The sequence below is a fragment of the Hemiscyllium ocellatum genome, chromosome 29 (genome assembly GCF_020745735.1).
Source record: "Hemiscyllium ocellatum isolate sHemOce1 chromosome 29, sHemOce1.pat.X.cur, whole genome shotgun sequence".
Taxonomy (NCBI): domain Eukaryota; kingdom Metazoa; phylum Chordata; class Chondrichthyes; order Orectolobiformes; family Hemiscylliidae; genus Hemiscyllium; species Hemiscyllium ocellatum.
Window position 1 is genome coordinate 45945914 of NC_083429.1, and position 15094 is coordinate 45961007.

Genomic DNA, 15094 nt, shown 5'->3' on the forward strand with positions numbered 1-15094 from the left:
ATACAAAAGCTAGAAGGACAAAGAAAGCCGAAAGTAGTTTGGTGGAAGATGAAGGATAAATTGCTTTACAAAAAAAAACACCAGCTTGTAACAAGGAAAAACCATCAGCTGCTAATTTGTATCCACTTCCACGTTTGCCACATCAAGATATATGAGAGAAATTGGAGACCTTTGAAATGTGGTTGTTAAGACGTATGCTAAAGTTCCATATGCAGCCTTTATCACAAATGAGGAAAAGTTTGAAACTGCAAGGGCACAAAGAACTTGGAAAAACTGACACCCAGAAAAAAAAACAGTATTTTAGGTAAGCCAACCAGTGCGGAATGGTTTACAGAGACCTGTTCGAGAGGGTAAAGTGGAGGACAGCAGAAAGGGCGTTCAACCGAAGTGCAGTTGGAGGACAAATGTCACAGAGGGACTGGGGGCAGGATCCTGTGGCAGGATGGCACAGTTCAGACAAGGGTGGCCATTGGCAGCTGATCTTGTGGCAGGAGTGACCACAAACAGTATTGGATCAGCAAGGGTAGCGGATACTGTAAGTCAGAAACAAAGACAGAAATTACTGGAAAAGCTCAGCAGGTCAGGCAGCATCTGTGGAGAGAAATCAGAGTTAACGTTTTCGGGTGGAGTGAACTTTCCTCAGAACGATACTCGACCTGAAACGATTTCTTTCTACAGATGCTGCCGGACCTGCTGAGCTTTTCCAGCAATTTCTGGTTTTGTTTCAGCAAGAATAGTGTGGGCCCACTCTGTGATCCTCTCCGTTTGATTATTGAGGTGTTTAGGCTAATAGTTGCGATGGAGATTTATTTAACAAACTTTGGTCATGCAGGCAATTACCTCTCACCCTATCCTCTTCTATCCAAATCTGATTCCAACCTTCATCTCCGGTATGACTTTGGATCAGGAGGGATTCTTGCCATGATCCCAAGGATAGGAATAGTCTCAATTATGTTAGAATGATGCAGTTAAAATCGCCGACAGCAGTAGCTTCTTCCTTGGCAGTTTTAATCAATCGCATTTGGTCTGTAGCATCACCATCATCAGCTGATGCAGATTTCGACATTCAATGTTTGCTACAAAACGAAAAATAAGCTCCATCTGCAGTTTACTGTTCCCTCTTTATCAGGCGCAAGAGATAACAGCAGGTTAATAAACCTCAGGGAAAGGAAGTTGGGAAATCAGTTGGAACAGAAAGCAGAGAGGTTGAAGACAGAGAGGTAAGAGTTTCAGGATGAATTAACGGTGTAAAAAGTTTATTTTGTGGTGACCTGACCAATACTCCTTCTCAGTGTGTGAAAGTTTCACTTTCACCAGTCGTGAAGCGTCTGGACTAAAATAGCAGGTTCAGTCTCTGTGCCGAGAGTAGAGCATTTATAATTGCCCATGATGTGGGTGGTGGGACAGAGACTTTCCCCCGGGATTTCTCCTCCCAGTCATGCTGGTGTGTGTGAGTGTGTGTGGTGACACCAGGGTGGAACCAGCCCCTCTTCCTCCCAATGTGGGGTTGATGTTCACTGTGGTGTGGAGCGGGACACCGGAGGATGAGTGATCCGCCGAGAGACCATGCAGCCCCGGGCAAGAGGAAAAGTGGAAGGAACAAAATCATGGCCTTTTATGGTAAACTGTGGAAACTCGTATCGTCTGCGGTTCTAATCAGGAGTGTAAAGCTGAAAGTGACAATTAGCAGCGCTAATGTAGGAACGTTTCTCTCCCAAATGCTGCACCCTTTCCTTAAGGACATTATTGAATTGGAAACGGGGCAATATTTTATTGTTATGTAACTCCAGAATGAATTTAAAGTCCCCTCGTCATTGGAGGCAGTGTGACTTCGCGTCCTCAGTTTTAATCTCCAACTCTTAATATTTCTCCAGTCAACTTGTTCGGGAATGTTATTAGGGGAGATAAGGTCTAAGTGTTGACTGGAGTCCCTGGGGGACAAGATCGGTACTTGCATCTCTGGAACATATGGCCTCCTGGCTCAGAGGAAGAGATATTACCACTGCTCCACAACAGCCCGAACGGGAGCTTCTAGGTCAAGATCTTGACCGCTATACACTGTGTCTCCTTGACCAGTTACATGCTGGTCCTGTTGCATTTCTAAATTTGCAAATTCCCACTCCCCCCCCAAAAAAATCAATTCCAATTGGCATAATATAGAGTAATTGGTATCTTTCTAAATTGTGCACGAATGTGCTTACCTCCTGTGTGGAGTATTCCATTTTGCATTATTAAATTAATGATTAATTTTGAATTGCGTGAGATTTCGATCATTTATTAGAAAGTCAGGGACCGACTATATGTGCTCCAGGATTCTTTCAACAATCACAGTTATGCTGTTATGCTGTTCACTTTGAAAACCAAGTCCCACTGTCCCTGCTTGGCAGTGCTTGTTAATTATTACCTTAATTAGAGACATGGGTGATTTGGTGGTAGCTTATTTAACTAATATGTCTCAGAGCTTATAGGTAAGAGCTGCAATCCAGTACACCTTCAGATGTTACAGTAAAAGGAAGATACTGCAGCTGCTGGAGATTCAAATGCAGTTTTGCTTGTGATGGAAAATTGGTTTGTTGCAAAGAAAAATGTCGGGAACTGTTGTAAATCAATAGTTTCTATGTACTCTTTAGCTGTTGCTGAAATGATTCGATTATCAGCGTACATTCTGACACACTCTGATAAGAGTGTTTATCAATCTGCCCATTGAAAGAGGGTGAATCTGATGGCAGTAATGATAAGATGGGAGGAGACTCATGCAGGACATAAACACTGGTCTAGATCAGTTGGGTCAAATGGCCGTCTGACATCCCCGAATTGAAGTGTATTCTTAACCAAGTGATATGTTCGCTGATACATATTTTAATAGAATTTCTGTCACCCAAAAGATGTGAACAAAATAAATAAAGGCAGAAGGAGGCCATTTGGTCCCTTGAGTCTGATCTCCCGTTCAATAAGATCACAGTCTGGTCACTTCATATTCCACATTCCCATTTATCCATGATAATCCTTGACTCCACCCATCTATGTCTTAAAAAGTTTTCATTAACTCGAGTCTACTGCCTTTTCTGCGGTAGTGTTTAAAACTCACACAAGCCTCTGAGGGAAACAAATTCCCCTCGTCAGTCCTTAAAAGGGTGGGCCCAACTTTAAAGCAGCGCCCCCTATTTCTGGAATTAACGACAAGGCTAAATGTTCTTGCCACACACAGTTTGTCAAGAACATTCTGGATCTTATAAATTTCAATCAAGGTACCCCTCATTCTTTTAAACCCCAGTGAAGAGAAGTCAAATCTATTCTCATAAAACAATCCAACATTCCAATCAATCTAGCAAAGCTCCTTTGAACTGTCTCCAATATTTATATCCATCCTTAAATAAAGAGGCCAAAACTTCCCTCAGGATTAGAGCTGTGGTCTCACCAATGCCCTATAGCTCAAGCATAACATCCTTACTTTTATGTTCAATTCTTCTCATAATGAAAAAGACAGCATCCCATCAATAATTACTTATTGAGCCTGCATACCCCGATTTTGTGACTCATGCAACAGAGTACCAAGGTTTCTCGGCACCTCAGAATTCTGCAGTAATTCTCTGTTTAAAATAATTCTCTACCTTTCTATTCTTTTGAAAAGTGAACACTATACTGCAGCTGCCAGATTTTGCCAGCTACCTGTCTTGTAAATTTAACCACCATACATTCAAGCTCCTCATCATCGTCAGTGATATAAATAGAACTGTTCAGCACAGGAACAAGCCCTTCAGCCCATGGAGTTGTGCTGAACATGATACCAAATTAAACTAATCCTTTATGCCTGCCCTTGGTCTATATCCATCCATTGCATTTTCATGTGCTTAACTTAAATATTCCTGTTGTATCTGCCTCCACCGCCATCCATTTCAGTATATTCCAGAGTCCTATCACTCTCCATGTTAAAAAAAACTTGCCCCTCACATCCCTTTGAACTTTCCCCCTCTCACCTTAAATGCATGCCCCCTAGTATAAGACATTCATACTCTGGGAGAAAGATTCTGATCACTAACCCTATCTATGCATCCCATAATTTTATAGACACCACATCTTTCCTCAGCCTCTGTTGCTTCAGAGAAAACAACCTGAGTTTTTCTAGCCTCTCCTTTCTACCCTTTAATCCAGGCAGCATCCTAATAAACCTCTTCTGCGCCTTCCCCAAAGCCCCCACATCCTTCATATAATGTGGCGATCAGAATTGAATGCAGCACTCTCAAGTATGACCTAACCAAAGTCTTAGAAAGCTGCAACATGATATCTTGACTTTTGTTCTTAATTCCCTGACCAATAAAGGCAAACATGCCGTATATCTTCTTTACCACCCTTTCTACTTGTGTGGCCACTTTCAGGGAACTATATTCTTGAGCCCCAGGGTTGTTCTGTACATCAATGCTGATCAGGATCCTGCCATTAACAGTGTACTTTTCCTTAACATTTGATCTCCCAAAGTGCAACACCTCACACTTAGCCAGATTAAATTCCATTTGCTATTTCCTCACCCATATCTGCAACTGATCTATATCCCTTTTTGTATCCTTTGACAACCTTCTGCACTGTCCACAACTCCATTGATCATTGTATTATCTGCAACCTTACTAGTCCACCCATCTACATTTTCATCCAAGTCATTTATATATATCACAAACAGCAAATGTCCCAGTACAGATGCATAAAAAGCATGACTTGTCACGGACCTCCAGCCTGAAAGATACCCCTTCCACCACTACTTTGTCTTCTATGGACAAGCCAATTCTGAATTTATGCAGTATCTTAATCTTCTGGATGACCCTACCATGAGGGACCTTGTCAAAAGCATTAACTAAACAACATCCACTGCTCTGCCATCATAGATCACCTTCGTCACATCCTCAAAAAAATTCAATAAAGTTAGTAAGACATGACCTTCCCTGCATAAAGCCGTGCTGACTATCCCTAATTAAGCCATGCTTTTCCAAATACATGTAAATACTATCCCTAAGAATTCTCTCCAATAGCTTCCCAACCACTGATGTGAGACTCACCAGTATATCGTTTCCTGCATTACCCATATTTTCCTTTTTGAACAGAGGAACAATATTAAGTTACTAGCCAGTCCTCCAGGATAGCAGGGCTATCAAGATCTTAGTCAAGGCCCCAGCAATTTTCTCTTATGCCTCCCTCAATAACCTGGCGTGGAAACCATCTGGCCCTGGGGACTTATCTGGCTTAGTGCTCTTCAAAAGACCAAACACCACTTCTTTCTTGATCTCAAAATGCCCTTGGATATTAGCATGCTCCACACAAATCTCACTGTCCTCCATATCCTTCTCCTGGGTGAATACTGATGCAAAGTACTCACTTAGGATCTCACCCACATCCTCTGCATCCAAGCACAAGTTCCCTACTTTATCCTTGACCAGTCCTACCTTCTCCCTAGTCATCCTCTTGTTTTTAATGTATGTACGTATGGAATGCCTTGGGATTCTCTTTGTCTCTACTTGCCAAGGTCATTTCATGGCCCCTTCTTGCTCTCCTAACTCCTAGTTTGAGTTTTTTTTCCTATATTTCTATATATTCCTCACAGTCCCTGTCCAATTTTAGCTTCCTGAAACCTTATATATGCTTTTTTTAATTTTGACTAAATTCACAACCACCCTCATTATCCAAGGGTCCCTTCCCTTGCCATCCTTGTCCTTCTCCTTAATGGAACTGGTCCTGAACTCTCATCAACAGGTCTATAAACAATTGCCACATGTCAAATGTGGACCTGCCTGATAAAAGCTCCTCCCAATTAATTATCTTAGCTCCTGCCTAATACTGATGTAATTTGCCCTTCCCCAATTTAGTACCTTGCCACCAGGGCCTGACTTATCCTTATTCATAGCTTTCTTAAAACTTAAGGAGTTGTGATCATTGTTCCCAAAATGCTCTCCCACTGAAAGAGCAATCACCTGGGTAGATTTGTTAGCCAATACATTGAGCAGTATGGCCCCTCCTCTAACTGGATGATTCATATACTTTTCAAGGCTTCCAAAATCTAATTATCAATTTCCTATAATTAACCTGTCTACATTGTGTGTTTCTTCCGCAATCATTGCTGCTTTAATGTCTGGTATAGTGTAATAAATTTGGCTCTGTAGACCTTCCCCAGCAGTTTAAACACAAAGAGCTAAGATGACACTCCAGTGCATTACTAAGCGAGTCAGAAATAATGTCTTTGAGATATTGATCTAATGTCTTTTCTGTTCTCGTGAATATATGTGGCCTTATTCAAAAAAAGAAGGCACTGACCCTCATTGTTCTGGTCAATATTTATCCCTCAATCAACATCAGAGAAGCATGTTATCTGGTCATTATCACATTGCTGTTCATGGGAGCTTGCTGTGCGCAAATTAGTTGATGTGGTTCCAATGTTCCAAGAGTGACCACGTTTCAAACATTGGCTGCAGAATACTGAGACACGTTCAGCGGTCAAAAGTTATATAGATGTTATATTGGCTCTTATGAGACAAGGGGTCTGTGCTCCAAGACTGCAATGGCTGCCTTGACAATTGGATTGTGTCTTAAGAATAGAAAGGCCCCTTTAAATCCATATGATTTTTTTAACAGGTGGGAAGGCCTGACTTTGTCTGAGGCCTGATTTCTGCTCTAGCAGTGAAAAGGTAGGATTCTATCTTTTAAAAAAAGCAGTGTCGTTTAAACACTTCACTTCCACAAATCTCACTCACACCTGAAAGCGGGGTCACAGTGGGACAAACAGTGGGATCCATTGTATTCCAGGTTTTGTTTCCATGGGTTTTGTGGTCCAAAGCTTATCATTCATCTCACTTTTAATCGTTGAAATTTCAAGATCTAACAGGTGACATTGTCTTTTCACAGGTTGAGAAATTGATCATCATGAAGATACTTGTGGTCACTTTGGTCCTATTCTTGGCAAAAGGTATGTTCAAAAAATATTTTTGATGTAGCTCTGGTGGTCAATGTGATCCTGCCTGATTCAGAATATCATGAGTCTGAGCCCCACCTCGGAAATAGGGTGTATTTTCATTACTCTTACAGATTGACAATAGGAATGTTCAGTTCTGGTCTCCCTGCTATGAGAAAGATGTTGTGAAACTTGAAATGGTTCAGAAAAGATTTGCAAGGATATTGCCAGGGTTGGAGGTTTGGAGCTCGTGGGAGAGGCTGAATAGGCTGGGGCTATTTTCCCTGGAGCGTCGGAGGTTGAGGGGTGACCTTATAGAGGTTTATAAAGTCATGGAGGGCATGGATGTGATGAATTGTCAAGGTCTTTTTCCCCAGGATAGGGGAGTCTAAAACTAGAGGGCATAGGTTTAAGGTGAGATGGGAAAGATTTAAGAGGGACCTAAGGGGCAATGTTTTCACACAGAGGGTGGTGCGTGTATGGAACGAGCTGCCAGAGGAAGTGGTGGAGGCTGGAACATTTAAAAGCCATTTGGATGGGTATATGAATAGGAAGGATGTAAGCTAAATGCTGGCAAATGGGACTGGATTAATTTAAGATATCAGGTCGGCATGGATGAGCTGAAATAAGTTGTCTGTTTCCATGCTCTATGACCTTGGAATAATTGAAGAAATGAGTAACTACAGTCTGGGAAACATTAATCTTTGTGGAAGGCTGAGCAATGTGGCCCAAATTTGATACTAATCTGTTTGTACAAGTAGAACAAGCAAACCAGAAAATAATTATTCCGAACTATTAAAAGAAAATTGCAATATATTAGTTTGACAAATATTCAATTTTTAAATTCTATTATATGCATATGAATGGGCCAATTCTAAAACATGAATATGAGGCAAAGGTGTAATTAATCAAGTGCTGCTGATCATTGTCTCCAAGGATCAACTGTATAATTTTGACCTAGCTGGACACGTGTACTTTTGAAACTTTCATGAATGTTTTTGTTATACCCAGACTAGTCTATTTGAATGCTCTTTTGGCTGGTTTCTCATCTTCCACTCTCCATGAAACCATTAGCCTCCACCTCCCCACCCCCCCTCCCCCAAAACACTGGCCCTTATGTTCTAACTTGCAGCAAGTCCCTTCATCTTTGTATCCACTGAGCTAGGTTGACTTTGAATCACCACTGACTCACTTTTAAAATTCCAGCCCTCCATGGCCTTGCCTCAACACCTTCCATAAACCCACGAACTTTGGAACCTCCTCTAGTTCTACCACCATCACAAACTCTGTGTTCTTTTAATTCTAGCCTCATATGTGCCCTCCATTTTCTATCCTCCATGCTGACATTGGTATCTATGGTAATCTAAGCCCAGAGGTCTAGAATGCGTTCTCCAAACCTCTACATCTCAATTTCTCTCGAAGCCTTTAAGCTGTTCCTTAGAACTTCCCTCTTTGAGCTTTTAATCACCTGTCCTAATTTCCTTTCTTTAACTCCTGCTGTCATTTCTTATCTGATCACAGTGCTGTGTGTAGCCTTGAGTGGGTTTACTACGTTAAAGACCATAATATCGGTATAAGCTGTTGTTGTTGTAGTGAGAACTGCTGATGGTATACATTGCAGGAACTTTTGAGCACTCATATAGTCAGGCTGGGCAATAGTATTGTCTATGGAGGGTGGCATAATCTGGTCTAGATATCTGCTTATTATCCCACGGACTACTGTCACCAACTCAACACAGCCCATTTCCAGCATCTTTAGAGAAGAAGGCAGAAAATAAATTGTTAACGAAAATCATGACATGGACATGCTGGTGTTGGACTGGGGTGTACAAAGTCAAAAATCCCACAACACCAGGTTATAGTCCAACAGGTTTAATTGGAAGCACTAGCTTTCTGAGCAACACTCCTTCATCATGTGATTGACCTGATGAACCACCTGATGAAGGAGCAGCACTCTGAAAGCTAGTACTTCCAATTAAACCTGTTGGACTATAACCTGGTGTTGTGGGATTTTTCATGTTAATGAGGATGGGTGAAATTATTATTCACATGATTTCAAAGATAAATGTGGATGTTTCTTTTTCTGTTTTCTTGAGCAGGAATGGTGGCTCGTGCCTTTCCCGTTGAGTCAGATACTGGACCAACTCATGGTGAAATCCTTTTAACTGATATTAACTTTGCCAATACATCAATGTAAGGACTTAATTTTCTTTTCTTCTATTGGTGTTACCTTTCTGCAAAGAAAGTAAACTAGCTCTTGTCCAGCATTTGCTCCATTAAACGTAAAGCACAACAGACACAGGAAAACATTTCTTGGATACCACAGTACTTTAATTGGTATAAGACTACAGTCATAAGTCAGCACAAAGTTTTTTTCATATAAAATTGGCATGCTTCTATGAAATAAAACTCTTTAGTGTTAAATTATTCAATTGACGCTGTCATAAACTGTCACATTCACTATTTTTTCCCTTCTCCTGAATTCCAACAGTATTAATCTCAAGACTTTACACTGTTTTGCAAGGAATTCATAGAGTCCCTAAAGTATGGAAAGAGGCCATTTAGCCCACTGAGTCGACACCAACCCTCCATACGCATACCCAACCCTCATCCTATTCTCATAACCCTGCATTTACCATTATGAGACAATTTAGCATGGCCAATCCATCTAACCTGCATGTTTTTGGACTGTGGGAGGAAACTTGAGCACACAATGGAAACATATGCAGATGTGGGAGAACATGCGAACTCCATGTAGACAGTCACCCAAGGCTGGAATTGAACCCAGGTCCCTGGTACTGCAAGGTAACAATGCTAACCACTGAGCCATCAGGTGCTATTATTAATTTGCCTCTTTCCAGTTAGATGTTCCTTTATTGAAAGGTGTAAAGTTTACTTTTTCCTCTTTGCAGTAGTTGTGCCCCATTACTCCCCTTGCAGACTCTCTTCCTGCTTTGCAGCTTCTCACTTTCCATTCGAACCCCTCAGTGGGGCCTTCATCCTGACCTTGCTCTCTTGCTTTGCTTCCCAGGCTCACTCGTCTTGTTCTCGTGACCTGCAGCTTGGACTGCCAGCGTTACAAGTGAACAGCACCTAACCTTCTCCTGGGATTTTTCAGGACAGGAGTTAGACCTCACTATTTAAAGAAATGAGAATTTGAAGGGACCAGTCAGGTGCTCATATTTGGTCTACAGCAGCTATTGGTGTTTTGGAGCTTTCAAGGCTGTAATTAATTCTGACTCGTAATCCCAGGAAGTTCAGGAAGTCCAGGCTTATATGGATTAATGTAATTACACCCCTCTTGTTAAGCTGACAAACTTCAATTTAATTAGCTCAAAATCAACACAAGTGCCACCAATTGCTTTTTTATTCAATCAAGTAAACGTTTAATACCAGGAATCAATTTTCTTGCTGTACAAACATACAAACAAGGACTAAGAGTAGACCACTTTTCCCTTCAAGCCTGCTCCACCATTCAATAAGATAAGAGGATCAGAGCCTGTGAGGAGCAATCATATTTTTCTAAAGCTTTCATGTTGCGTTCGCCAGGCCAATTTATGAATACCAATGTAAAAAGCGAGCAACGTTTAACCTGTAAGAGAAGAAACCGTTCATTGTTGGCAAAGTGGACTCTGATAAGTACAGGTACTTCCATGGAGATTGCATCATCATCATCATCATCTCCATGGCAATGCCCCTACCAAACATAATTCACTTGTCAACCACCCGTCTTGCAAGATAAGTTGTTGTTCCCCTTTCTATCTATATTTCTTGTGAGTATCCTAATGACAGCAAGTCAAAAAGATTTGACAAAATGCATCATTTTTCAGCAAAACAGGAACTTAATTCTTAATTCTTTTTCACTTAATTCTTCCTAACTGGGTAGTCAAGATGCAAAAATATCATTAAACTAATACATAAATCAAATCAAACTACTGTGGATGCTGGAAATCTGATATAAAAGCTTCAGTGTGCTGGAGAAACTCAGCAAGTCTCACATTTAAAGTTCCAGCACTCCATGCTCTTTACCTCCATAGCGTCCCCATACCACATGAACTTTGTAAACACCTCTAGCTCTACCATCTACAAACTCAGTGTTCTTTTAAATCTAGCCTCATATGCAGCGTCCATTTTCTATCCTCGGTGTTGACGTGGGTACCTATGGTGATCTAAGCCCAAGGTCTAGAATGTGTTCTACAAACCTCTACACCTCCATTTCTTAAAACCTCCCTCTTTGAGCTTTTAATCAATTGTCCTAATTTTCCTTTCTTTAACCCCTGCTGTCATTTCTTATCTGATCACTATGCTGTGTAGCGCCTTGAGTGGATTTACGATGTTAAAGACATCAATAAGTTGTTGCTGTAGTGAGTGCTGCTAATAATGTTTTTGAGTCTGTGGTATAGCTTTTCAAGACTCTAGCAGGAACGTAAAATAATCTGACAATGGTTCATAGAGTCACTGCAGTATGGAAAGAGGCCATTCAGCATATTGAGCACACACTAATGCTCTGAACGTCATCCCACCTAGACTGAAACCCCCAACGTATCCCTGGTAACCCTGCATTTCCCTTTGCTAATCCATCTAGTGTGCAACTTCCTGGGCATGACAGATAATTTGCCGTGGTCAATCAGCTAACTACACATCTTTGAGCTGAAATTCTGAAGTAGAATCATGTGGACTCAAAATGTTAACACTGTTTTTCTCTTCACAGCCCATCAATACTGCCAGATAGACTCATAACGTTGTAGAGATGTACAGAATGGAAACAGGCCCTTCGGTCCAACCCGTCCATGCCGACCAGATATCCCAACCCAATTTAGTCCCACCTGCCAGTATCTGGCCCATATCCCTCCAAACCCTTCCTATTCATATACCCATCCAAATGCCTCTTAAATGTTGCAATTGTACCAGCCTCCACCACTTCCTCTGGCAGCTCATTCCATACCCGTACCACCCTCTGCGTGAAAAGGTTGCCCCTTAGGTCCCTTTTATATCTTTCACCCCCCCCCACCCTAAACCTATGCCCTCTAGTTCTGGACTCCTCCACCCCAGGGATAAGGCTTTGTCTATTTACCCTCATAATTTTATAAACCTCTATAAGGTCACCCCTCAGCCTCCAATGCTACAGGGAAAACAACCCCAGCCTGTTCAGCCTCTCCCTGTTGCTCAGATCCTCCAACCCTGGCAACATCCTTGTAAATCTTTTCTAGACCTTTCAAGTTTTACAACATCTTTCCGATAGGAACGAGACCAGAATTGCACGCAATATTCCAACAGTGGCTAACCAATGTCCTGTACAGCCGTAACATGACCTCCTAACTCCTGTACTCAATACTCTGACCAATAAAAGAAAGCATACCAAACATCATCTTCACTATCCTATCTACCTGTGACTCCACTTTCAAGGAGCTATGAACCCGCACTCCAAGGTCTCTTTGTTCAGTAACATTCTCTAGGACCTTACCATTACGTGTATAAGCCCTGCTAAGATTTGCTTTTCCAAAATGCAGAATCTCGCATTTATCCAAATTAAACTCTATCTACCACTTCTCTGCCCGTTGGCCCATCTGATCAAGATCCTGTTGTAATCTGAGGTAGCCTTCTTCGCTGTCCAATAGAACTTCAATTTTGGTGTCATCTGCAAATTTACTAACTGTATCTCTTATGCTCGCATCCAAATCATTGATGTAAATGACAAAAAGTAGAGGGCCCAGCACCGATCCTTGTGGCACTCCACTGGTTACAGGCCTCCAGTCTGAAAAACAACCCTCCAACACTACCCTCTGTATTCCACCTTTGACCCAGTTCTGTATCCAAATGGCTAGTTCTCCCTGTATTCTGTGAGATCTAACCTTGCTAATCAGTCTCCCATGGTGAACCCTGTCGAACGCCTTATTGAAATCCATATAGATCATATCTACTGCTCTGCCCTCATCAATCTTCTTTGTTACTTCTTCAAAAAACTCAATCAAGTTTGTGAGACATAATTTCCCAAGCACAAAAGTCGTGTTGACTATCCCTAATCAGTCCTTGCCTTTCCAAACACATGTACATCCTGTCCCTCAGGATTCCCTCCAACAACTTGCCCACCACTGTCGTAAGACTCACTGGTCTATAGTCCCTGGCTTGTCCTTACTACCCTTCTTAAACAGTGGTATCACGTTAGCCAACCTCCAGTCTTCCAGCACTTCACCTGTGACTATTGATGATACAAATATCTCAGCAAGTGGCGCAGCAATCATTTCTCTAGTTTCCCACAGAGTTCTAGGGTACACCTGATCAGGTCCTAGGAATTTATTCACCTTTATGCATTTCAAAACATTCAGCACTTCTTCCTCTGTAATATGGACATTTTTCAAGGTGTCGCTATTTATTTCGCTACAGTCTAAATCTTCCGTATCCTTTTCCACAGTAAATACTGATGCAAAAAACTCGTTTAGTATCTCCCCCATTTTCTGCAGCTCCACACCAAGGCCACCTTGCTGATCTTTGAGGGGCCCTATTCTCTTCCTAGTTATCCCTTTTCCTTAATGTATTTGTAAAAACCCTTTGGATTCTCCTTAATTCTATTTGCCAAAGTTATCTCATGTCCCCTTTTGCCCTCCTGATTTCCCTCTTAAGTATACTCCTACTGCCTTTATACTCTTCTAAGGATTCACTCGATCTATCCTGCCTATACCTTACATATGCTTCCTTCTTTTTCTTAACTAAACCCTCAATTTTTTTAATCACCCAGCATTCCCTGTACCTACCAGCCTTTACTTTCATCCTAACAGGAATATACTTTCTCACTTGTATTATTCAGCATTTTCTGTTTATTTTAATTATCCCAGTGTATTTCATTGATTCCCCACCGCCCTGTGGCCAACCACTTCAACTCCCCCTCCCACACACCCAAGGACATGCAAGTCCTGAGCTGCCTCCACCGTCAAATCCAATTCACCCAACACTTGGAGGAAGAATGCCTCATCTTCCACCTTGGGGTGCTCGAACCACATGTATACCTTTGTACCATAGAAGCACTGCCACTTACAAACTAGAAAGGTAGATTTATGCATTATTTTCTCCCTCCGCAGGAATATTCATGATCCAAGCCCCATTTTGAAAGAGTTGGCACAGAACATGACCCTGCTGTCGAAAGAAATCCAACAGCAAATGCAAACTTTGAGCATAAATCTTCATGACCAGACAAATATGGTCAGAGAAACGTTGAGCTCCCTGCTTGAAAGGCGTCCGGATTTTCCTGAAGGCATCACCCAGCATCTGGAGAATTTGAAGGAAAACTTCAACCAGTTCAATTTGAACTTTACGACAGTTCCTCTCAAGCAGATTTCAGGAGAAGGGGTTTATCAAGAATTCACACAGAACATGGACCATATTCAGCAGTTGTTTGGATCTTTGGTTCAGTTGTTCCATGGAAAATTCGCAGAGGGAGTTGATACCGTAAGGGAATCTGTGGCGCCTGCAGCTTATGGAATCAAGAGACTTGTTGAATTGTCCAAAGCTGCAAAACCAAGTGCAGAAACACCAGAATTGTCATAAAGTTATTTGATGGATTCTGACACTAATGAAGAAAATTCAGGATAACGAACACAAATTAAACTTCAAAGTAATCAAAGTGAGAAAGATCAACCCCCATTCTTTATTGAAAAGCAAAAGTTCTGAAATACAGGCAGAGAGTGACGGAAATGCTCTGTAGACCAGGTAGCATCTGTGGCACCAGTGAGGCAGAGACAAAGAGAGTTAATCAAGAAAGTTCTGATGATAGGTCACATAGGGAATACGGGAACTGGAGAAGGCCATTCAACCCCTCAGGCTTGTTCTGTCATTCAATGAGATCATGGCTGAATAATGGCCTAACTCTGTATATTTGCCTTTGCCCCTTATCCCTTAATATCTCTGCTTAACAAAACTTTACCCACTCAGATCATGGCTGAAAATGTGTTGCTGGAAAAGCTCAGCAGGTCAGGCAGCATCCAAGGAGCAGGAGATTCAACGTTTTGGGCATAAGCCCTTCTTCAGGAAGGGCTGAAGAAGGGCTTATACCCGAAACGTCGTATCTCCTGCTCCTTGGATGCTGCCTGACCTGCTGCGCTTTTTCAGCAACACATTTTCAGCTCTGATCTCCAGCATCTGCAGACCTCACTTTCTCCATTCAGATCA

The 15094-nt window shown here is 41.8% G+C and overlaps 1 protein-coding gene across 1 annotated transcript; it reads left to right on the forward strand.

The window, feature by feature from the left end:
• The first annotated feature begins 1508 nt into the window (after positions 1–1508).
• LOC132829685 (uncharacterized) lies at positions 1509–14875 on the forward strand. The gene is made up of 4 exons (XM_060847036.1): positions 1509–1620; positions 6886–6946; positions 9031–9124; positions 14008–14875. The coding sequence occupies exons 1-4, from the start codon at positions 1567–1569 to the stop codon at positions 14471–14473; spliced, it is 675 nt and encodes a 224-aa protein (XP_060703019.1). The 5' UTR covers positions 1509–1566; the 3' UTR covers positions 14474–14875.
• Positions 14876–15094: the final 219 nt, after the last annotated feature.